This window comes from Electrona antarctica, assembly GCF_951216825.1.
Source record: "Electrona antarctica genome assembly, chromosome: 15".
Classification (NCBI taxonomy): domain Eukaryota; kingdom Metazoa; phylum Chordata; class Actinopteri; order Myctophiformes; family Myctophidae; genus Electrona; species Electrona antarctica.
In genome coordinates, this window is record NC_136796.1 from 47,524,854 (window position 1) to 47,550,077 (window position 25,224).

General features: G+C 43.5%; 2 protein-coding genes across 2 annotated transcripts in view; both read right to left on the minus strand.

Moving 5' to 3' along the window:
* LOC306938671 (protein NLRC3-like) overlaps nucleotides 1-15,718 on the minus strand; it is a gene marked incomplete at both ends in the record, with an annotated part of 38,896 nt that extends 23,178 nt beyond the window's left edge. Inside the window, 5 exons of the mRNA XM_079522938.1 lie at nucleotides 1,002-2,802; nucleotides 2,894-3,099; nucleotides 3,617-3,724; nucleotides 14,932-14,971; nucleotides 15,628-15,718. Of these exons, the coding sequence (XP_079379064.1) occupies nucleotides 1,002-2,802; nucleotides 2,894-3,099; nucleotides 3,617-3,724; nucleotides 14,932-14,971; nucleotides 15,628-15,718 (2,246 nt within the window). The remainder of the gene's footprint in view (nucleotides 1-1,001; nucleotides 2,803-2,893; nucleotides 3,100-3,616; nucleotides 3,725-14,931; nucleotides 14,972-15,627) is intronic.
* The window catches only part of LOC306938122 (protein NLRC3-like), a 359,664-nt gene that overhangs the window by 124,627 nt on the left and 209,813 nt on the right, over nucleotides 1-25,224 (minus strand). The gene's annotated exons all lie outside the window — the stretch shown is intronic.

Below are 25,224 nucleotides of genomic sequence, written 5' to 3' on the forward strand. Positions count from 1 at the left end.
CACACATGGTCCCTGGAGGATGGACCCTACAGATCATATCACACACATGGTCTCTGAAGGATGGACCCTACAGATCATATCACACACATGGTCCCTGGAGGATGGACCCTACAGATCATATCACACACATGGTCCCTGGAGGATGGACCCTACAGATCATATCACACACATGGTCCCTGGAGGATGAACCCTACAGATCATATCACACACATGGTCCCTGGAGGATGGACCCTACAGATCATATCACACACATGGTCCCTGGAGGATGGACCCTACAGATCATATCATACGCATGGTCCCTGGAGGACAGACCCTACAGATCATATCACACACATGGTCTCTGGAGGATGGACCCTACAGATCATATCACACACATGGTCCCTGGAGGATGGACCCTACAGATCATATCATACACATGGTCCCTGGAGGATGGACCCTACAGATCATATCACACACATGGTCCCTGGAGGATGGACCCTACAGATCATATCAAAAACATGGTCTCTGGAGGATGGAGCCTACAGATCATATCACACACATGGTCCCTGGAGGATGGACCCTACAGATGAAGTGACTCCATGGCCTTTCCATCTAGGTCAACTTTGTATCACTTTCAAAAGCTTTGGCTGTTGTTTATATTACATCGCATCGAGGGACTCGCTTTGATAATAAACCAGACCTACAAGCTGTCATGTGTTGCGATGCAAAGCATTGTATGCTTATAGATATTTTGTTATTGACGAGTGACACCTTTCAACTTGTTCTACTGAGTGCTTTCACCACAGTGAAGCGGGTTTAACGTTGGGTATTTTGGCTGTCTTTTATGGTGTTAAAAAGGGGGGGGAACAACGCAGAACAATGCAGACAATACACACAATACCCACAATACCACTAATCACTATTTGAAATGACAACTTTTATGCCAACCTTCATTTACAACTATAGTGTTAACTGTAATGGCAGATTGACTCTAGGATGTTTCTATTCACTCGACTACTAACCGAGCCTTTCTGCAGTTCCTCACAGCTGGGACCAGTCTCCTTCGCCCCTCCACTGATGTGTTGTATTTGTCCAGGTCCAACTCTTCCAAAACCTCCTCTGACATCTGCAGCATGACGGCCAGAGCTGAACACTGGGTCTCAGACAGTTTCTCTGTTCTGTTCTCTGACTTCAGGAACTGTTGGATCTCCTGATGTAATGAGTTGTCGTTCATCTCCATCAGACAGTGGAAGATGTTGATACATCTGTCAGGAGAGGCATCACCAGTTAACATCCCCTTCAGGTTATGGATGGCTTTCTGGATCTCTTTTGGACTGTTCTCTGTCTGACCCAGCAGACCTCCTAACAGACTCTGGTTGGACTTCAGTGAGAGGCCATGAAGGAAGCGAACAAGTAGGTCCAGGTGGCCATTTTTACTCTTCTGGGATTTTTTCATAGCAGCTTTCAGGAAGTCAGAGAGGGAGCTGAAACTGTAGATTTCATCTCCCAGGAATGTATTCAGTACCTTCATGTTCTCCTGTGTGAAACAGTGGAACAGGTAGACTGCAGCCAGAAACTCCTGGATGCTCAGATGAACAAAGCTGTAGACCGTTTTCTGGAAGAGCACACTCTCTCTTTTGAAGATCTGCGTGCACACTCCTGAGTACAGCGCGGCGTCTTTCACATCAAGACGACACTCTTCCAGGTCTTCTTGGTAGAACATGATGCTACTTTTCTTCAGATGTTGAAATGCCAGCTTGCCCAGATTCAGAAGAACATCCCTGTCAGTCTTTGTGAGCTGCTGTTGAGTCCCCTTTTTCTTTTTTTTCTTTTTCACATCATGAGTCTCATCATACTTCTGCTTCTTCCTGTTTGTCAGAACCAACAGGAATTGGCAGCACATCTCAGTCAGGGTCTTGGGCAGCTGTCCTATCGTGGTGTGTGTCCTCAACATGTCCAGCAGAACGGTAGCAATGATCCAACAGAAGAGTGGGATGTAACACATGATGTGGAGGCTCCTCGATGTCTTCAAGTGTGAGAGGACTCTGTCGGCCAGCTTCTCTTCACTGAATCTCTTCCTGAAGTACTTCTCCTTCTGGGGGTCTGTGAACCCTCGCACTTCTGTCACCATGTCAACACATGCAGGAGGGATCTGATTGGCTGCTGCTGGTCTGGTGGTTATCCAGAGGAGGGCTGAGGGGAGCAGATTCCTCTTGATGAGGTTTGTCAACAGATAATCCACCGATGATGTCACTGTGACATCAGAGATGATTTCATTTTTGTCGAAGTGCAATGGAAACCTGCTTTCATCGAGGCCATCAAAGATGAAGCAAACTTTCCAGGCAGCGAGCTGCTCTGCTGTGACCTTCTTTAATGTTGGGTGGAAATCATGGATCAGTTTGAGAAGGCTGTACTGCTTATCTCTGACCAAGTTCAGCTCCCGGAATGAAAAGAGAACCAGGAGATCTATATCTTGATTCTCCAAACCTCTTGCCCAGTCCAGAGCAAACTTGCGCACAGAGAATGTTTTTCCAATGCCAGCGATGCCTTCGGTCAGAACACTTGTGCTGGGTGTCTCTCTGCCAGGGAGGAGGATCTTAAAGATTTTACTGCAGTTGATTGGTTCGTCATGGAAGGTCTTCATGTTGGAAGCTGTCTCAAGCTGTATCACCTCATGTTGGCGATTAACCCCTTCACTCTCTCCCGCTGAGATATAGAGCTCTGAGTAGGTGCTGGTGACGGAGGTTCCAGACTCTTCCGTCATGTCGTCTTTCACTTCATCAAGACTATTCAGACTGTCCTTATAATCGTGCAGACTGACATCTGCAATGAGAAGAACATTTATGTTTTAAACATTGAGGTTCATTTATAACTTTACATCTTTACAGCACACATTACCAATTTAATACCGTACAGAAAAGTCCAGGTGTGGTTCTGGATGTCTTTCCACACTGGGGACAGCCACGGTGTCCTGTGGGAGCAGACTGGTCCCAGTATGAGGTGATGCACTGTCTGCAGAACCAGTGTCCACAGCTGGTAGAGACTGGATCTGTCAGAACCTCCTCACACACTGAACACCTGGACGCCTGCTCTGCCACAACACGACTCCTCTTCCTCTCCCTGTGGAGATGAAGGACATGTATTACTATAGAATGGTATTTAATATGGACATATAATAATATAGTATGACATATTAGCTCACAACGCGTTGCACTGCGAGTAGAAGGCTGCTGAGAGTGAGCCGAAATATCCTAATAAATAAATAAAAAGGTGTCGGTCTTCGGCCGCGGGGGCAGTTTCTGTATAGGACTATAGGCTAACTTGACCAATGCCTCTCGGCTTTTATATAGGCTATTATTTTTTTATGTGCTGACCAATATTGGGGACACACCCTACATATTTTATTTGAGGTCTGGCAACTATTAATTGATTCAGCATGAAGACTAAAGCCTTCTGAATAAATATACGCATGCCTTGATCGCGAGTACACTACCCTCTGAGCTGACGTGGAACTGAGCGAACTCAACGTCAAGTTCATGGCCATGGCCATGAATTCCCACGTAATGTGGGAATCCTGCGTAAACGCTGTTGTGAATGAGGTCCATATGGTGTATATTGTACAGGAGGATTGACATACTGTGTGTGTGGAGGTCCAGGTTCATTACTGAAGTTAGGAGGTATTCCCATAGACCAGTCACTCTTCACAGACAGAAGGCTGGGTGTTGGAGACCCTGGTCTGTGGCTTCTGGAATAATAGAAATGAAGAAGACAATTTATTCAATATGTGTACAATATGTGAATTAACGTAAGGAGCGTCATTTTTTATTTCATTATTAATAAAAACAGAAGTCCCGGAAAAGACGCGCTGATATTGGCCAGTAGTCACTTTTGTGAGTTCAAAATTGATATTGCTTATGGAAAGCTGTTTCTGACACACTAAGTCCAAGGAGTGTTTTTCATGCAAAACTAATGCTTGGAATGGATTCAGAATCATGAAAACCCCCTAGTTTGACCCTGAGTGTGGCCATAGACCCCCTAGTTTGGCCATAGCCACTTGCCCTAATGTGCTGACCTCATCACATATGTGATGACGGCTATGGCCATGTTTAGCCCAAGGAGTGTTTTTTGTGCAAAAGTAATGCTTGGAATGGATTCAGAATCATGAAAACACCCTAGTTTGACACGCCACATGCTACTTAAAGCATAATGAAATTGAGAACATTTTGCCTTATAATTGTTGTATGGCACCCCAACTTTCAGCAGCTGTCAAACATTCCCCTAGGGTGGTTGAATAGAAACCAATGTGGGATATGTTAGTAGACACCTAGTAGTGTTGTAGTGTGTATATTGTATAGTGTTATAGGTCCTCATTCACAACAGAAATGTACGCCCAGGAGTAAATGAAGTGTGTAAAGGACTGTGTAGGCTATATACTGTATACCCTACGCTGAACCTGCGAAAATCTCCCGTGCCATTCAAAAAGTACACAGGTGTATGTACACAGGTACAGTAGGCTACACAGGTGTATGTCACATAATGAATGCGAGCGGGTGCCAAATGATCGGAAAATCACCCGACAACTTCATTTACATTGTTCCACGCCCCATTTCACACCATAAAAGCCGTCAAGCATGACTCAGCAGACAGCAGTCAAAAAACTATAGGCCTTACAGTGCAAACGAGTCCTCCTGACGGTGTGGAAGCAACAAAATAATGATATTTTCCAAATTAAAATAAAAATGATTGCTGGAAAGAAATCACTGCCACGGTCAGTGCTGTGCAGATATAAAAAGACATCCGATATTTATTTTTTTAATCAGAGCTGCATTGATTATTAGTGGAAGTCCGTCTTTTAGATTAATATCATCTCACTGTCATCTGTCTGAATGCCATGTGGAGAATGGATTTGTTCTGATCATGGACACGTAGGCCTATAGCTATAATTAAAATGTCAACCATACGGCGGGTAGCCTATATCCTCTTTGTCAGATGTATAAGTGCAGGTTCATTTCATGATGTCGTCATATTAAAATGATCCGCGGGACATTTGGCTTTAGTTGGCACCAAACTTGATTGATCTCATGATGAGATCAATGTAGTAGCCTACAGCCTACACAGCTACAGTTGCCCATATTATAATGAATTAAGGTGAGCTGGCTTAAAACTATGACTGGCCGAATGACGCGCCGTTATATTAATTTTACGATGTGAATTTCACCCAGATTGGACTTGGTTCAGCGGCAGCATGCTGCTGTCCGTCCGTCCGTCCGTCCATCCGTCCGTCCCCCCACAGACACACACACACACACACACACACACACACACACACACAAACACACAAACCGACAGTCATAACTGACTCAGAGCAGAGGAGCCCCGTAACAAAACAATTTAAATAGTCCTACTGCAGGCATTACTACACTAAACAACGTTGGATTTGTACAGTGCAGATAAGTGCATGTTCTTATTATAATTGTGAGTTTGTTTTCTAACATGCAGCGCGAGTCCGCGATAGCCGATCTACAAGCTCACAACGCGTTGCACTGCGAGTAGAAGGCTGCTGAGAGTGAGCCGAATGCTAGAAATATCCTAATAAATAAATAAAAAGGTGTCGGTCTTCGGCCGCGGGGGCAGTTTCTGTATAGGACTATAGGCTAACTTGACCAATGCCTCTCGGCTTTTATATAGGCTATCATTTTTTTATGTGCTGACCAATATTGGGGACACACCCTACATATTTTATTTGAGGTCTGGCAACTATTAATTGATTCAGCATGAAGACTAAAGCCTTCTGAATAAATATACGCATGCCTTGATCGCGAGTACACTACCCTCTGAGCTGACGTGGAACTGAGCGGAGTTTACGACCAACGGACATCAACGTCAAGTTCATTGCCATGGCCATGAATTCCCACGTAATGTGGGAATCCTCGTAAATGCCCGTACGCTCACGCTCCGCTGCACGATATGAGCGTAAACGCTGTTGTGAATGAGGTCCATAGGGTGTATATTGTACAGGAGGATTGACATACTGTGTGTGTGGAGGTCCAGGTTCATTACTGAAGTTAGGAGGTATTCCCATAGACCAGTCACTCTTCACAGACAGAAGGCTGGGTGTTGGAGACCCTGGTCTGTGGCTTCTGGAATAATAGAAACGAAGAAGACAATTTATTCAATATGTGTGGGGTTATTTATGGGTGGACGAGTGCCTCTAGTGGCTGAGAAGGGGTCGCACACCTGGCTAACAGAACATCGTGTTTTATTATTCTACCATAAAGTTTACAAACTTATCTCAGGAGTAAAATGAGGGGATAATTTGGGTAAATATGTATGTTTAGGGGTGATTTTATTGCATGGGAAAGGTGAGCATGTTTAACTGTATTTTATTGGAACCCGTGTTTATATGTCATTTTGAGGGAATGTTTTGGTGAGGGACGCTACTGCGCATGTGCAAGCTGGTCTTTTATTCAGTGCGGAGATGTTTGTCAACTGGTAGAGACCAATGTGTAAGTACCAGCGGTTTAATTGTTAGTATGACATTAATTCCTTCATAATTTCTTGCATGATGTTCAGGTTTACAGTCAATGTGTAGATGTTATAATATTAATAGTGTGATTTGTTTTCTTTGGTGTGTTACAGTAAATTACCTGCCTGCCTGCAGCAACGTATTGTTTATTTACTTGAGGCTATTGCTAGCGCCTCAACTCACGGGTCGGCCATAACCGTACACAAGTATAGAGAGAGTGTGTGTGGTTGTGTGTGAAAGAGTTTTGGTAAAATAAATAACAAGAGTTAAAAGACAGTTATTTGTTTCTCAAGTTTATTCCAATGTGTGTGAGGCTGAGTAGTTATCATTGCCAGAACTACCAGGGCAAACATTCCCTTTCGGAGGGATTAAAATCCGAACAATATGTGTACAATATGTGAATTAACGTAAGGAGCGTAATTTTTTATTTCGTTATTAATAAAAAACAGAAGTCCCAGAAAAGGCTCGCTGTTATTGGCCAGTATTCACTTTTGTGAGTTAAAAATGTATATTGCTAGCTGTTTCTGACACAGTAAGTCGAAGGAGTGTTTTTCGTGCAAAACTAATGCTTGGAATGGATTCAGAATCATGAAAACCCCCTAGTTTGACCCCTAGTGTGGCCATAGACCCCCTAGTTTGTCCATAGCCACTTGCCCAAATATGCCCTAATGTGCTGACCTCATCAAATTTATGATGACGGCTATGGCCATTTTTAGCCCAAGGAGCACGTATAAAAAGACATTTTATAGTGTTATAGTGTGTATATTGTATAGTGTTATAGTTTGTATAGTGTATCTCATCATGACTCAGAGCAGAGGAGCCCCGTAACAAAACAATTTAAATAGGCCTATTGCAGGCATTACTACACTAAACAACGTTGGATTTGTACAGTGCAGATAAGTGCATGTTCTTATTATAATTGTGAATTTGTTTTCTAACATGCAGCGCGAGTCCGCGATAGCCGATCTACAAGCTCACAACGCGTTGCACTGCGAGTAGAAGGCTGCTGAGAGTGAGCCGAATGTTAGAAATATCCTAATAAATAAATAAAAAGGTGTCGGTCTTCGGCCGCGGGGGCAGTTTCTTTATGGGACTATAGGCTAACTTGACCAATGCCTCTCGGCTTTTATATAGGCTATCATTTTTGTATGTGCTGACCAATATTGGGGACACACCCTACATATTTTATTTGAGGTCTGGCAACTATTAATTGATTCAGCATGAAGACTAAAGCCTTCTGAATAAATATACGCATGCCTTGATCGCGAGTACACTACCCTCTGAGCTGACGTGGAACTGAGCGGAGATTACGACCAACGGACGTCAACGTCAAGTTCATGGCCATGGCCATGAATTCCCACGTAATGTTGGAATCCTCGTAAATGCCCGTACGCTCACGCTCCGCTGCACGATATGAGCGTAAACGCTGTTGTGAATGAGGTCCATAGGGTGTATATTGTACAGGAGGATTGACATACTGTGTGTGTGGAGGTCCAGGTTCATTACTGAAGTTAGGAGGTATTCCCATAGACCAGTCACTCTTCACAGACAGAAGGCTGGGTGTTGGAGACCCTGGTCTGTGGCTTCTGGAATAATAGAAACGAAGAAGACAATTTATTCAATATGTGTGGGGTTATTTATGGGTGGACGAGTGCCTCTAGTGGCTGAGAAGGGGTCGCACACCTGGCTAACAGAACATCGTGTTTTATTATTCTACCATAAAGTTTACAAACTTATCTCAGGAGTAAAATGAGGGGATAATTTGGGTAAATATGTATGTTTAGGGGTGATTTTATTGCATGGGAAAGGTGAGCATGTTTAACTGTATTTTATTGGAACCCGTGTTTATATGTCATTTTGAGGGAATGTTTTGGTGAGGGACGCTACTGCGCATGTGCAAGCTGGTCTTTTATTCAGTGCGGAGATGTTTGTCAACTGGTAGAGACCAATGTGTAAGTACCAGCGGTTTAATTGTTAGTATGACATTAATTCCTTCATAATTTCTTGCATGATGTTCAGGTTTACAGTCAATGTGTAGATGTTATAATATTAATAGTGTGATTTGTTTTCTTTGGTGTGTTACAGTAAATTACCTGCCTGCCTGCAGCAACGTATTGTTTATTTACTTGAGGCTATTGCTAGCGCCTCAACTCACGGGTCGGCCATAACCGTACACAAGTATAGAGAGAGTGTGTGTGGTTGTGTGTGAAAGAGTTTTGGTAAAATAAATAACAAGAGTTAAAAGACAGTTATTTGTTTCTCAAGTTTATTCCAATGTGTGTGAGGCTGAGTAGTTATCATTGCCAGAACTACCAGGGCAAACATTCCCTTTCGGAGGGATTAAAATCCGAACAATATGTGTACAATATGTGAATTAACGTAAGGAGCGTCATTTTTTATTTCGTTATTAATAAAAAACAGAAGTCCCAGAAAAGGCTCGCTGTTATTGGCCAGTATTCACTTTTGTGAGTTAAAAATGTATATTGCTAGCTGTTTCTGACACAGTAAGTCGAAGGAGTGTTTTTCGTGCAAAACTAATGCTTGGAATGGATTCAGAATCATGAAAACCCCCTAGTTTGACCCCTAGTGTGGCCATAGACCCCCTAGTTTGTCCATAGCCACTTGCCCAAATATGCCCTAATGTGCTGACCTCATCAAATTTATGATGACGGCTATGGCCATTTTTAGCCCAAGGAGCACGTATAAAAAGACATTTTATAGTGTTATAGTGTGTATATTGTATAGTGTTATAGTTTGTATAGTGTATCTCATCATGACTCAGAGCAGAGGAGCCCCGTAACAAAACAATTTAAATAGGCCTACTGCAGGCATTACTACACTAAACAACGTTGGATTTGTACAGTGCAGATAAGTGCATGTTCTTATTATAATTGTGAGTTTGTTTTCTAACATGCAGCGCGAGTCCGCGATAGCCGATCTACAAGCTCACAACGCGTTGCACTGCGAGTAGAAGGCTGCTGAGAGTGAGCCGAATGTTAGAAATATCCTAATAAATAAATAAAAAGGTGTCGGTCTTCGGCCGCGGGGGCAGTTTCTTTATGGGACTATAGGCTAACTTGACCAATGCCTCTCGGCTTTTATATAGGCTATCATTTTTTTATGTGCCGACCAATATTGGGGACACACCTTACATATTTTATTTGAGGTCTGGCAACTATTAATTGATTCAGCATGAAGACTAAAGCCTTCTGAATAAATATACGCATGCCTTGATCGCGAGTACACTACCCTCTGAGCTGACGTGGAACTGAGCGGAGATTACGACCAACGGACGTCAACGTCAAGTTCATGGCCATGGCCATGAATTCCCACGTAATGTGGGAATCCTCGTAAATGCCCGTACGCTCACGCTCCGCTGCACGATATGAGTGTAAACGCTGTTGTGAATGAGGTCCATAGGGTGTATATTGTACAGGAGGATTGACATACTGTGTGTGTGGAGGTCCAGGTTCATTACTGAAGTTAGGAGGTATTCCCATAGACCAGTCACTCTTCACAGACAGAAGGCTGGGTGTTGGAGACCCTGGTCTGTGGCTTCTGGAATAATAGAAACGAAGAAGACAATTTATTCAATATGTGTACAATATGTGAATTAACGTAAGGAGCGTCACTTTTTTATTTCGTTATTAATAAAAAACAGAAGTCCCAGAAAAGGCTTGCTGTTATTGGCCAGTAGTCACTTTTGTGAGTTAAAAATGTATATTGCTAGCTGTTTCTGACACAGTAAGTCGAAGGAGTGTTTTTCGTGCAAAACTAATGCTTGGAATGGATTCAGAATCATGAAAACCCCCTAGTTTGACCCCTAGTGTGGCCATAGACCCCCTAGTTTGTCCATAGCCACTTGCCCAAATATGCCCTAATGTGCTGACCTCATCACATTTATGATGACGGCTATGGCCATTTTTAGCCCAAGGAGCACGTATAAAAAGACATTTTATATTGTTATAGTGTGTATATTGTATAGTGTTATAGTTTGTATAGTGTATCTCATCATGACTCAGAGCAGAGGAGCCCCGTAACAAAACAATTTAAATAGGCCTACTGCAAGCATTACTACACTAAACAACGTTGGATTTGTACAGTGCAGATAAGTGCATGTTCTTATTATAATTGTGAGTTTGTTTTCTAACATGCAGCGCGAGTCCGCGATAGCCGATCTACAAGCTCACAACGCGTTGCACTGCGAGTAGAAGGCTGCTGAGAGTGAGCCGAATGTTAGAAATATCCTAATAAATAAATAAAAAGGTGTCGGTCTTCGGCCGCGGGGGCAGTTTCTTTATAGGACTATAGGCTAACTTGACCAATGCCTCTCGGCTTTTATATAGGCTATCATTTTTTGATGTGCTGACCAATATTGGGGACACACCCTACATATTGTATTTGAGGTCTGGCAACTATTAATTGATTCAGCATGAAGACTAAAGCCTTCTGAATAAATATACGCATGCCTTGATCGCGAGTACACTACCCTCTGAGCTGACGTGGAACTGAGCGGAGTTTACGACCAACGGACATCAACGTCAAGTTCATGGCCATGGCCATGAATTCCCACGTAATGTGGGAATCCTCGTAATTGCCCGTATACGCTCACGCTCCGCTGCACGATATGAGCGTAAACGCTGTTGTGAATGAGGTCCATAGGGTGTATATTGTACAGGAGGATTGACATACTGTGTGTGTGGAGGTCCAGGTTCATTACTGAAGTTAGGAGGTATTCCCATAGACCAGTCACTCTTCACAGACAGAAGGCTGGGTGTTGGAGACACTGGTCTGTGGCTTCTGGAATAATAGAAACGAAGAAGACAATTTATTCAATATATGTACAATATGTGAATTAACGTAAGGAGCGTCATTTTTTATTTCATTATTAATAAAAACAGAAGTCCCGGAAAAGACGCGCTGATATTGGCCAGTAGTCACTTTTGTGAGTTCAAAATTGATATTGCTTATGGAAAGCTGTTTCTGACACACTAAGTCCAAGGAGTGTTTTTCATGCAAAACTAATGCTTGGAATGGATTCAGAATCATGAAAAACCCCTAGTTTGACCCCGAGTGTGGCCATAGACCCCCTAGTTTGGCCATAGCCACTTGCCCTAATGTGCTGACCTCATCACATATGTGATGACGGCTATGGCCATGTTTAGCCCAAGGAGTGTTTTTGTGCAAAAGTAATGCTTGGAATGGATTCAGAATCATGAAAACACCCTAGTTTGACACGCCACATGCTACTTAAAGCATAATGAAATTGAGAACATTTTGCCTTATAATGGTTGTATGGCACCCCAACTTTCAGCAGCTGTCAAACATTCCCCTAGGGTGGTTGAATAGAAACCAATGTGGGATATGTTAGTAGACACCTAGTAGTGTTGTAGTGTGTATATTGTATAGTGTTATAGGTCCTCATTCACAACGGAAATGTACGCCCAGGAGTAAATGAAGTGTGTAAAGGACTGTGTAGGCTATATACTGTATACCCTACGCTGAACCTGCGAAAATCTCCCGTGCCATTCAAAAAGTACACAGGTGTATGTACACAGGTACAGTAGGCTACACAGGTGTATGTCACATAATGAATGCGAGCGGGTGCCAATAAATGATCGGAAAATCACCCGACAACTTCATTTACATTGTTCCACGCCCCATTTCACACCATAAAAGCCGTCAAGCATGACTCAGCAGACAGCAGTCAAAAAACTATAGGCCTTACAGTGCAAACGAGTCCTCCTGACGGTGTGGAAGCAACAAAATAATGATATTTTCCAAATTAAAATAAAAATGATTGCTGGAAAGAAATCACTGCCACGGTCAGTGCTGTGCAGATAGCCTATATATAAAAAGACATCCGATATTTATTTTTTTAATCAGAGCTGCATTGATTAATTAGTGGAAGTCCGTCTTTTAGATTAATATCATCTCACTGTCATCTGTCTGAATGCCATGTGGAGAATGGATTTGTTCTGATCATGGACACGTAGGCCTATAGCTATAATTAAAATGTCAACCATACGGCGGGTAGCCTATATCCTCTTTGTCAGATGTATAAGTGCAGGTTCATTTCATGATGTCGTCATATTAAAATGATCCGCGGGACATTTGGCTTTAGTTGGCACCAAACTTGATTGATCTCATGATGAGATCAATGTAGTAGCCTACAGCCTACACAGCTATAAGTTGCCCATATTATAATGAATTAAGGTGAGCTGGCTTAAAACTATGACTGGCCGAATGACGCGCCGTTATATTAATTTTACGATGTGAATTTCACCCAGATTGGACTTGGATCAGCGGCAGCATGCTGCTGTCCGTCCGTCCGTCCGTCCGTCCGTCCGTCCCCCCCCCCCCCCCCCCACACACACACACACACACATACACAAACACACACACACCGACAGTCATAACTGACTCAGAGCAGAGGAGCCCCGTAACAAAACAATTTAAATAGGCCTACTGCAGGCATTACTACACTAAACAACGTTGGATTTGTACAGTGCAGATAAGTGCATGTTCTAATTATAATTGTAAGTTTGTTTTCTAACATGCAGCGCAAGTCCGCGATAGCCAATCTACAAGCTCACAACGCGTTGCACTGCGAGTAGAAGGCTGCTGAGAGTGAGCCGAATGCTAGAAATATCCTAATAAATAAATAAAAAGGTGTAATGTACAATATGTGAATTAACGGAGCGTCATTTTTTATTTCGTTATTAATAAAAAACAGAAGTCCCAGAAAAGGCGCGCTGTTATTGGCCAGTAGTCACTTTTGTGAGTTCAAAATGTATATTGCTAGCTGTTTCTGACACAGTAAGTCGAAGGAGTGTTTTTCGTGCAAAACTAATGCTTGGAATGGATTCAGAATCATGAAAACCCCCTAGTTTGACCCCTAGTGTGGCCATAGACCCCCTAGTTTGTCCATAGCCACTTGCCCAAATATGCCCTAATGTGCTGACCTCATCACATTTATGATGACGGCTATGGCCATTTTTAGCCCAAGGAGCACGTATAAAAAGACATTTTATAGTGTTATAGTGTGTATATTGTATAGTGTTATAGTTTGTATAGTGTATCTCATCATGACTCAGAGCAGAGGAGCCCCGTAACAAAACAATTTAAATAGGCCTACTGCAGGCATTACTACACTAAACAACGTTGGATTTGTACAGTGCAGATAAGTGCATGTTCTTATTATAATTGTGAGTTTGTTTTCTAACATGCAGCGCGAGTCCGCGATAGCCGATCTACAAGCTCACAACGCGTTGCACTACGAGTAGAAGGCTGCTGAGAGTGAACCGAATGCTAGAAATATCCTAATAAATAAATAAAAAGGTGTCGGTCTTCGGCCGCGGGGGCAGTTTCTTTATAGGACTATAGGCTAACTTGACCAATGCCTCTCGGCTTTTATATAGGCTATCATTTTTGTATGTGCTGACCAATATTGGGGACACACACCCTACATATTTTATTTGAGGTCTGGCAACTATTAATTGATTCAGCATGAAGACTAAAGCCTTCTGAATAAATATACGCATGCCTTGATCGCGAGTACACTACCCTCTGAGCTGACGTGGAACTGAGCGGAGTTTACGACCAACGGACGTCAACGTCAAGTTCATGGCCATGGCCATGAATTCCCACGTAATGTGGGAATCCTCGTAAATGCCCGTACGCTCACGCTCCGCTGCACGATATGAGCGTAAACGCTGTTGTGAATGAGGTCCATAGGGTGTATATTGTACAGGAGGATTGACATACTGTGTGTGTGGAGGTCCAGGTTCATTACTGAAGTTAGGAGGTATTCCCATAGACCAGTCACTCTTCACAGACAGAAGGCTGGGTGTTGGAGACCCTGGTCTGTGGCTTCTGGAATAATAGAAACGAAGAAGACAATTTATTCAATATATGTACAATATGTGAATTAACGTAAGGAGCGTCATTTTTATTTCATTATTAATAAAAACAGAAGTCCCGGAAAAGACGCGCTGATATTGGCCAGTAGTCACTTTTGTGAGTTCAAAATTTATATTGCTTATGGAAATCTGTTTCTGACACACTAAGTCCAAGGAGTGTTTTTCATGCAAAACTAATGCTTGGAAAACACCCTAGTTTGACATGCCACATGCTACTTAAAGCATAATGAAATTGAGAAAATGTTGCCTTATAATGGTTGTATGGCACCCCAACTTTCAGCAGCTGTCAAACATTCCCCTAGGGTGGTTGAATAGAAACCAATGTGGGATATGTTAGTAGACACCTTTACAAACACATTGGTGAAGAAAATTCTTGGTAAGAAATGTATTCCCAGATTTTATTAATATCCCCTGACTAAATGCTGTGTACAACTTCAACGCACGCACGCACACGCACACGCACACGCACACGCAGGGGCGGAGCTACCGGGGGGGTGGTCACACCTCGGCCCGGGCCTCTTGGGGGCCCGCGCCGGCCGCGCGCCTGACCGCAGAAAAAATATTTCTATAAAGAATGTAACACTTTTGCCAGGCCCGCCTCTAGGGGGCAGAGGCAGACTGAGCCGGGCCTTCTCCATTCTCCCTCCCAGACGTTGAAGGATAGCAGTGGCACTGCCACTGCCACTGCACGCAAGGATTCCATGTCTCATGGTTGTTAACTTGTTGGTAGTTATTGACAAAGGTGATTTTGAGCCGTTCTTCAACCGTAAAAGCCATTCAATAATATTGAAATAAATATTGTGTTGTGTGTGTGTCAGTGTGTGTTGGTTGGTTTATTTTATTTCACACGGATTCAAAGTTAACATTGCATGATGCAGCAGCATTGCATTGTCTGATTTGTCTCCAACCCAAAATACATTGGTGATTTTATTTTGGGTAAGTATCGATTCGTCATCAACACCTGCCTGCCCCAAAAGGTCATGGGGCACTGGGGGCAGAACGTCATCATCAATCGCTTGTCTGCTTGTCAACAACACAATAAGCCAGCCAGCCAGGTACAACAGCGGAGCCTGCCTATTAGTGCCTAATCTAATCATGAGCGGATATAAACACAAAAGTGGAAATGAAAAGCGCAAAGCAAAGGAGGAAAGGGAACTAGCAAAAGCTAAACTTCCCAAATTAGATAGCTATTTTGTTCGCCCGGTCCCTCGTCCACCTCCTCCTCCACCTCCACCTGTTGAGAAAGACACCAGCGACAGCGATTCACCCGATACTGGCCCCCTCCTACCATCGGGGTCAGAGGAACACAGTCTGAGCCAGCTAACCCAGCTTAACAGGTATGCATGCTACTGACTGTCAGTCACTGCGTCAAGTTAAATTAATAATGAATATGGTTATTCTTTATATAGCCGCCTGCGGCCTGCCCGCCTAGCCTCCTTCAAGTTATCTCTGTCTCTCTTTTGGCTGTAGGCCGGCTAGTGATGATGCATCGAGGTTAGGGGAACACAGTGACAGGACTGACAGCAGGAGTCTGATTAATAGTACGGGTACATTCGTTGCATGCAGCGTCATGCCACAAACAGAAACAGTACTCTCCCTCCGCAGTTAGACTGCTGCTGTCGTTGTCCGTGGCCATGAAAAGTGCTTATAGTGGCGTTCTCTCCCGAAGTTTGTTTGTTGCGTTGTGCACGAGCGCGAGCAATATGCGACCACCGGCATTTGGACACTAGTGACAGCCAGCCATGCAGTCAGGGCAGCGAAGGTAACAGATACGGCACTTGAAAAAAAAGACTTCCGACAGCTTTTGAAGTTTTGATATAAAGCTATATTAAATATTCTCGTCCAGAGCCTCCAACATATTAGTCAGCCGTAGAGAATGAGGGGAGGAGGGAGGGGCGGGATGCATCCACTGGTTAATATTATGCTGGCCTGGGTAAAGTAAACTACAACATGAACGGGTTAAATTTCCGCGGAAAATCTGCGGCGTTTTCATCGGAACACCGCGGCCGCGTATTCCGTTCGGGCCTGACAAACAACTGAGTGGCTGCATGGGAACTCTGAACACCACGCGTAGGGCCTAAGTGATCAATGGGGCATTGTGTGACATCCTATAGAAATGATTTTCTAAGCTTTTGTCCTTAATACAATTATACCGAAATAAGGGCATGCCTGGTCTTCTCCATTCATTTATGCTGCAAGGTCAAAAGGGCTACTATAGAACACTCAATAGGCCACAACAGCTCATAGACCACTGGACTGTGAACCTCTCTGACAATTGTAGTAAATGTAGCCCTTACCCTTTCAGAGAAAAAATACTCGAAGAGCTGTCACCCTTTTCTATTAATGTATTCAGTAATACACTTATATCAATTAAACTATGACACATATCTCGTAGTAAAGTTTTGGGGTTGCTGTAGACATAAAGGTGAACAAAAACAAGTGTTGTTGCCTATCCTTATATACAATTGAAAACATGTCCCCAAAAGCACGCACAGGAACAAAAGGCACCAGCTACTACGTCACTGACACGCTGCAACACGCTGCAACACACACTGCAACAACACACTAACACGACACAGTCTTACCCTCCGCGTCGATCCACGGCTATCTCCTCATGTCGCGCCGCACGCCCACAGTCAACAACACCCGCGTAAAAACTGTCATTGCACTGCCACTACAGCCGCCTCCCGTCCACACTCACAAACAACATCAATATCAATAATAAACACAAACACGCCACAAGCACCGACACCCCCGCCTAATTTGTTGCCAGGTCTATGAAAACAAGCCCAGAAAAAATGCCATTCAACACGCTACTTACAACTCGCTTACAATTCGCGGACCTGGCAACACTGCATCCTGTTTTCCCATTGGCTACGGTTGCTACAACACGCATTTGCACTGCATCTTGGGAGCAACACAGCTTAATGTAGGGGTCACCGATTGCTGTGCTACATCCCCCTCATGTCCTCACCACCCCGTTCGGCTACACCACACACACTCACCTACACAATTCTCCACATGCAACACAGGGCCCTTATTGGCTAGCCCCCTCACATGGCGATCCCCACGCAACAAAACACAGCCAGCCACACACACACACACCCACCCACACACACACACACAACGCCCACGTTCGGAAATATCGCACTGAGCGCACTGTGCAAACCTGGCGTGGTACAAGCGGGACAAACCGACGCGCAAATATCGACACGAACAACAACAACAACACTACACGCACACGCGCGCGCTGCAACAACACACAGCTACGTCCAGTGTGTGTGTGTGTGTGTGTGTGCGTGCGTGCGTGCGCGGGGGGGAATTTGGATCGCCTCGCGATGCAGCGAAAATGCCACTACACTACACAGGGCTCGACAGTGCGACTAGGTACTCGCATTTGCGCCTTACAACATCACCGTGCGAGTTGTAACATTCACTTTGTACCACCGGTGCGACTACACAATCCGAACTTTAAAGCTACAACTTGCGCAGTTTACATCCACAAGAATGTGTCACTCTCTCGGTTCTGCACCGCTGCTGGAGAAGTATAGCACTGTCGCAGGCAGCGCCACTAATCCCCCCCCCCCCCCCCCCCCCACACACCCCAGAGACGGAGGAGAGAGAAGAGAGCGAGAGAGACAGAGAGCACACACGTGAGTCCTGCAAATTATATTGACCCAATATTAATTTGTACAACCTAGCAAAGCATAAGATATCATGCTTTGGAGAATAGGCTGGTCTCTCTTTTTACAAGACATAAGCCATTGCATACAGCTTCTCAACCCTTTTAAATTTCAAGGACCCCCATAACTCTGAGAGTAAAACCAAATGGACCCATAAGAGTCCCATTTGATTCCATTTGTACAGTATCACAGTTAAACGTTATAACAGAGTCCATTTGGTTCCATTTGTACACTCTCAGAGTTACAGACCTGTAGGGTCCACTTGGTTCCATTTGTACACTCTCAGAGTTACAGACCTATAATGGGTCCATTTGGAACCCCCTCAACGAACCATGAGGGTCCCTGGATCACACCTTTGACAGCCACTGCTTTAAATCTATACATAACTAATATAGAGCATATTTGATCCATTTATTGTTATGGATAAGAACAACAACACTACACGCGCGCGCGCGCACGCGCTGCAACACAAAACAGCTGCATACAACGCGTGTCACTGTGGACTTCTGTATCTGTGGACTTCTGTATCGCAACGCGGGGCAACGCAACTCTGGGATGAGCGGGCCGAAGGCCCGCGAAATTCTAGTAGGAGACAACACTAACTAGATTGAAATATATTCAATGAGACCTGGCTGTAATGTTCAATGAGACCTGGCTGTAGTGTTCAATGAGACCTGGCTGTAATGTTCAATGAGACCTGGCTGTAATGTTCAATGAGACCTGGCTGTAATGTTCAATGAGACCTGGCTGTAATGTTCAATGAGACCTGGCTGTAATGTGTTCAATGAGACCTGGCTGTAATGTGTTCAATGAGACCTGGCTGTAATGTTCAATGAGACCTGGCTGTAATGTGTTCAATGAGACCTGGCTGTAATGTTCAATGAGACCTGGCTGTAATGTGTTCAATGAGACCTGGCTGTAATGTTCAATGAGACCTGGCTGTAATGTTCAATGAGACCTGGCTGTAATGTGTTCAATGAGACCTGGCTGTAATGTTCAATGAGACCTGGCTGTAATGTTCAATGAGACATGGCTGTAATGTGTTCAATGAGACCTGGCTGTAGTGTTCAATGAGACCTGGCTGTAATGTTCAATGAGACCTGGCTGTACTGTTCAATGAGACCTGACTGTAATGTTCAATGAGATGTTGTACAGGAGACATACTGTGTGTGTGGAGGTCCAGGTTCATTACTGAAATTAAGAGGTTCATATTTAGAAGTGTCACTCTTCATAGACACACAGCTGGGTGTTGGAGACTCTGGCCTGTGGTACAGAGTTCTGGAATCACATGAATAAAAAAGGACCATGTGTTCAAAACTATTTCTTCTTATGTCCCACAAGTATAAGATAATAAAACATTTAGGTTTTCCCTAACAAAATATGACATGGAAACTTAACAAGCAATTCAATAATAGATAGATAGATTGAACATAGTGGGTTACATAGTCAGGGCATCATGCACACAAGCAGTCAGTCTGTATAGTGCAGATTCACCTCTGAACTCCACATTGTGATTTGTACAACTTAATTCACAAACTAGTAACTTATAATCCATAGTTAAGATTGGGCAGGAAGGATACACCATTACGCCATTATGAAATGTTGTCTTGTGCTTTAGTGATTATCATGTACTTAGGATGATATTATGAAGTCGTATCATAGTGTTGTGTGTATTGTACAGGAGGATACACATACTTGTCTGGAGGTCCAGGTTCATTACTGAAGTTAAGAGGTTCATATTTAGACGTGTCACTCTTCATAGACATGTAGCTGGGTGTTGGAGACTCTGGCCTGTGGTACAGAGTTCTGGAATCACACATGTTCATGAAATTATCATTTGAGTTGAACTACAGTTTGCTGCTCAGATATTGCTAGTAATAATTGACACCTTATGTGCTAGTGTCATAAGTTTGCACATTTCCTATACTGCTGGTTTTCTCTACAGTATTTCTGTCCTCTAAAAAGTAGTCAAATCACAGCTCATGATTTTCCTTCATAGACCACTGTACTGTGAACCTCTCTGACAATTGTAGTAAATGTATCCCTTATAGGCTACCCTTTGACTCGAGAGAAAAAAATACTTGAAGAGCTGCACCCCCAAACTATGCAACATATCTCTTAGTAAAGTTTTGGGGTTGCTGTAGACATACAGGTGAAGTATTGTTGCCTATAGGAGACAACACTAACTAGATGTAATGCGTTCACTGAGACTTGGCTGTAATGTGTTCAATGAGACCTGCGGCTGTAATGTTCAATGAGACATGGCTGTAATGTGTTCAATGAGACCTGACTGTAATGTGTTCAATGAGACCTGGCTGTAATGTTCAATGAGACTTGGCTGTAATGTTCAATGAGACCTGGCTGTAATGTGTTCAATGAGACTTGGCTGTAATGTTCAATGAGACCTGGCTGTAATGTGTTCAATGAGACTTGGCTGTAATGTTCAATGAGACTTGGCTGTAATGTGTTCAATGAGACTTGGCTGTAATGTTCAATGAGACCTGGCTGTAATGTGTTCAATGAGACTTGGCTGTAATGTTCAATGAGACTTGGCTGTAATGTTCAATGAGACCTGGCTGTAATGTGTTCAATGAGACTTGGCTGTAATGTTCAATGAGACCTGGCTGTAATGTGTTCAATGAGACTTGGCTGTAATGTTCAATGAGACTTGGCTGTAATGTGTTCAATGAGACTTGGCTGTAATGTTCAATGAGACCTGGCTGTAATGTGTTCAATGAGACTTGGCTGTAATGTTCAATGAGACCTGGCTGAACCAGATTGCTAACAAGGAGATCATTGAGGCGTCACCTCCTGAATGACCTGTTAAGGCCGTTTCAGACGGGCAGTGAGTCTGCGAGTCATACAGCGAGTCTGTATGTGTAATCGCCAACAATTTCACGGGACTGTGCTGGCTTGCATAAACACCCCTTAACTTCTCTCCACGTCTCTCATTAAAAAATGCTTACATTTTTCAAGGCATATCATAGTGCTGTGTATGTTGTACAGGAGACATACTGTGTGTGTGGAGGTCCAGGTTCATTACTGAAATTAAGAGGTTCATATATAGACGTGTCACTCTTCATAGACACACAGCTGGGTGTTGGAGACTCTGCTCTGTGGTGAACACTTCTGGAATCATACACAAATATTGTTTAAATTATCACATGAATAAAAAAGACCATGTGTTCAATACTATTTCTTCTTATGTCCCACAAGTATAAGATAATACAATCTTTAGGTTTTTCCTAACAAAATATGTGTAGGAGAAAACTTTAGGTTTCCAAAAACAAAATATGACATGGAAACATAACAAGCAATTAAATAATAGATAGATAGATTTAACATTGTGTGTCATGCACACAAGCAGTCTGTATAGTGCAGATTCACCTCTGAACTCCACATTGTGATTTGTACAACTTATTTCACAAACTGCACACATCATAGTAACTTATATTCTATAGCTTAAGGTGGCCTTACACTAGCGGATGTTTTTCCAATCTGAAATCTGATAGCACCACACACTACAGGATAATCGGAGCGGGGCAGAGCAAATATCAAACATTCTTGATGTTGATCGGGCCGATCCCGATCGCGCTTTGAGCGGTCGGGCACCCCCCGAGCGTCAAAAATGCCCGATTATCGGCTAGTGTAAGGCCACCTTAGGAATCTTAGCTATAGAATATAAGTTACTATGATGTGTGCATCTTTGCCTAAGATTGTGCAGGGAGGATACACCTTTATGAAATGTTGTCTTTGGTAGTTAGCATGTACTTAGGATGATAGTGAGGTTTGATTGATATATTCAATCTACTGTATATAACAAAAACAGGAAATCATCATTAAAGGTGGTAAAAAGGGAAAATAAAAATATACAGTGAGGGGGAAAGGGGGATGGGGGGGACTCAGACTTTGTTACGGGGCCAGTTTCAAATTGCAGCCTTCCGTATATGCCCTTTGAGAGCGGTTTTGAAGGAGTCAAGGGATTCACATGTCTTAATGACTTTTGGTAGGGCATTCCACATTTTGGTGGCATAGGAGCGAAATTAATTTAGTCCCTTGTTTGTGCCGAATCTGGGTTGCACATGGTTTGTTGAACTTCCTCTGGTCTTGTGGGTGTGTCATAATATCGTATCATAGTGTAGTGTATATTGTACAGGAGGATTCACATACTTGTGTGGCGGTCCAGGTTCATTACTGAAGTTAAGAGGTTCATATTTAGACGTGTCACTCTTCATAGACAGAAGGCTGGGTGTTGGAGACTCTGCTCTGTGGTACAGACTTCTGGAATCAAACAAATTATTCTACAATAATTATCATGTGAATGAAAACATCAGTCTGTTCAAGATTCCTTATTGTTGCATCCAGTTTTACAAGTATAAGAGTCAAATATTTGGGTTCCACCTCATAACAACACACAACAAAAAAGTGGTGTTGACAGTCTGACACCATCACCATCCTCATGGTGCTGTAGTGTTACTGACACCATCACCATCCTCATGGTGCTGTAGTGTTACTGACACCATCACCATCTGCATGGTGCTGTAGTGTTACTGACACCATCACCATCTGCATGGTGCTGTAGTGTTACTGACACCATCACCATCCTCATGGTGCTGTAGTGTTACTGACACCATCACCATCCTCATGGTGCTGTAGTGTTACTGACACCATCACCATCCTCATGGTGCTGTAGTGTTACTGACACCATCACCATCCTCATGGTGCTGTAGTGTTACTGACACCACCACCATCCTCATGGTGCTGTAGTGTTACTGACACCATCACCATCCTCATAGTGCTGTAGTGTTACTGACACCATCCCCATCCTCATGGTGCTTTAGTGTTACTGACACCACCACCATCCTCATGGTGCTGTAGTGTTACTGACACCACCACCATCCTCATGGTGCTGTAGTGTTACTGACACCATCACCATCCTAATGGTGCTGTAGTGTTACTGACACCATCACCATCCTCATGGTGCTGTAGTGTTACTGACACCATCACCATCCTCATGGTGCTGTAGTGTTACTGACACCATCACCATCCTCATGGTGCTGTAGTGTTACTGACACCATCACCATCCTCATGGTGCTGTAGTGTTACTGACACCACCATCCTCATGGTGCTGTAGTGTTACTGACACCATCACCATCCTCATGGTGCTGTAGTGTTACTGACACCATCACCATCCTCATGGTGCTGTAGTGTTACTGACACCACCATCCTCATGGTGCTTTAGTGTTACTGACACCATCACCATCCTCATGGTGCTGTAGTGTTACTGACACCATCACCATCCTCATGGTGCTGTAGTGTTACTGACACCACCATCCTCATGGTGCTTTAGTGTTACTGACACCATCACCATCCTCATGGTGCTGTAGTGTTACTGACACCATCACCATCCTCATGGTGCTGTAGTGTTACTGACACCATCACCATCCTCATGGTGCTGTAGTGTTACTGACACCATCACCATCCTCATGGTGCTGTAGTGTTACTGACACCATCACCATCCTCATGGTGCTGTAGTGTTACTGACACCATCACCATCCTCATGGTGCTGTAGTGTTACTGACACCATCACCATCCTCATGGTGCTGTAGTGTTACTGACACCATCACCATCCTCATGGTGCTGTAGTGTTACTGACACCATCACCATCCTCATGGTGCTTTAGTGTTACTGACAGTCTGACACCATCACCATCCTCATCATCCTCCTCCACACATCAATGCATTGTGTTGTTGTACCAAACTAAATGACTTAGTTGTATTTGTTATCCACAACATGACGTCTCACGTCCTCATTCAGTGCACTAAACCAGGGGTTCTCAACCCGTGGGGGGTCGCCAAATAAGAAACGTTTTTTTTTATTCTTTTTTTGCAACTGAATGGCTCGAAAATGGAAATTAAGAGTTTACATAGTACACATAGTGCATGCATAAACTTTCATTAATGATTATATCTGGTTTCAGTATTTATTTATGATATATTTTCGCTATTATTAAGGTTATTGTAGTGGTCAATTTGTATTGGGGTGGGGAGGGGGGCGGGGCGGAGTGGGGTTCGCCAGACACAAAGCATTTCCGGGGGTCCCCAGCCAAAAACGTTGAGAACCCCTGCTCTAAACAAGCATTAAAGTCCATAGACTTTGCTGCCAAACATGTTGTTGTTAAAAGTGCTCCAAACAAACGTTAAAGGTCCATAGACTTGGCTGTCACATGACGTAATTTCGGTAATCCATGCATTGGAGAGACTAACGCTCCTCAACAACTAAATGTCCTAAAAATGCAGTAGAATAAAAGTTGCATAGATAGATTTACAGAACCCTTTTCTACTTTTTGAGTGGTGTAAACCACTCCTACAACTGGCTTTGTTAGTCTGTCTGTCTGTCTGTCTGTGCTCAAAAAATGAGCACGGTTGCTATGGTCACCCAGTTCACACAGGTGTGATTTCATTACGTCAGACATTACGTCAGACCACAGCTGATCAGTCTATATAAGACCTTACACCACTCAGTTCACACGGGTGTGATTTTTTACTTATAGTTTACTTTTAAAGCTGAATCACCAACTTAGAAAATGTAGGAGAACCGGGAAAACAAATCAGGAACAAATGTAAGGAGCATCGATTTTTGTTTATTTAAAAAATAATAATTTTATATTTATTTAGGTTTATAAGTAAGATAAAATGTAATGGAGGATTAACATACTTTGTATGTGGAGACTCTGGTCTGTGGATGTGATGTTTGTCAGCTCCCTCCTCCTCTCTCTCCTCACACTGACTCATCTTTGGTCTTCAGGAAACCTGTCAAGATTACAGGCACGCACGCACGCACGCACGCACGCACGCACGCACGCACGCACGCACACACACACACACACACACACACAATGTAACCATTAATTTATGTCCACACAGAGTAGGTGCATACAAGGAAACAAATATTAGGTGCAGTAGAGTTACATTCACAACATCATGGCATATGTCTTCATGATACAATAGGCATGTCACTCAGCACTCTATGGGTAAAAGTAACAGTGTCTCCGACATGTCGTAGGCTGCACCTATTAGGCCAGCTCTGAGATGGTATGTAGGAGTGGTTGGTA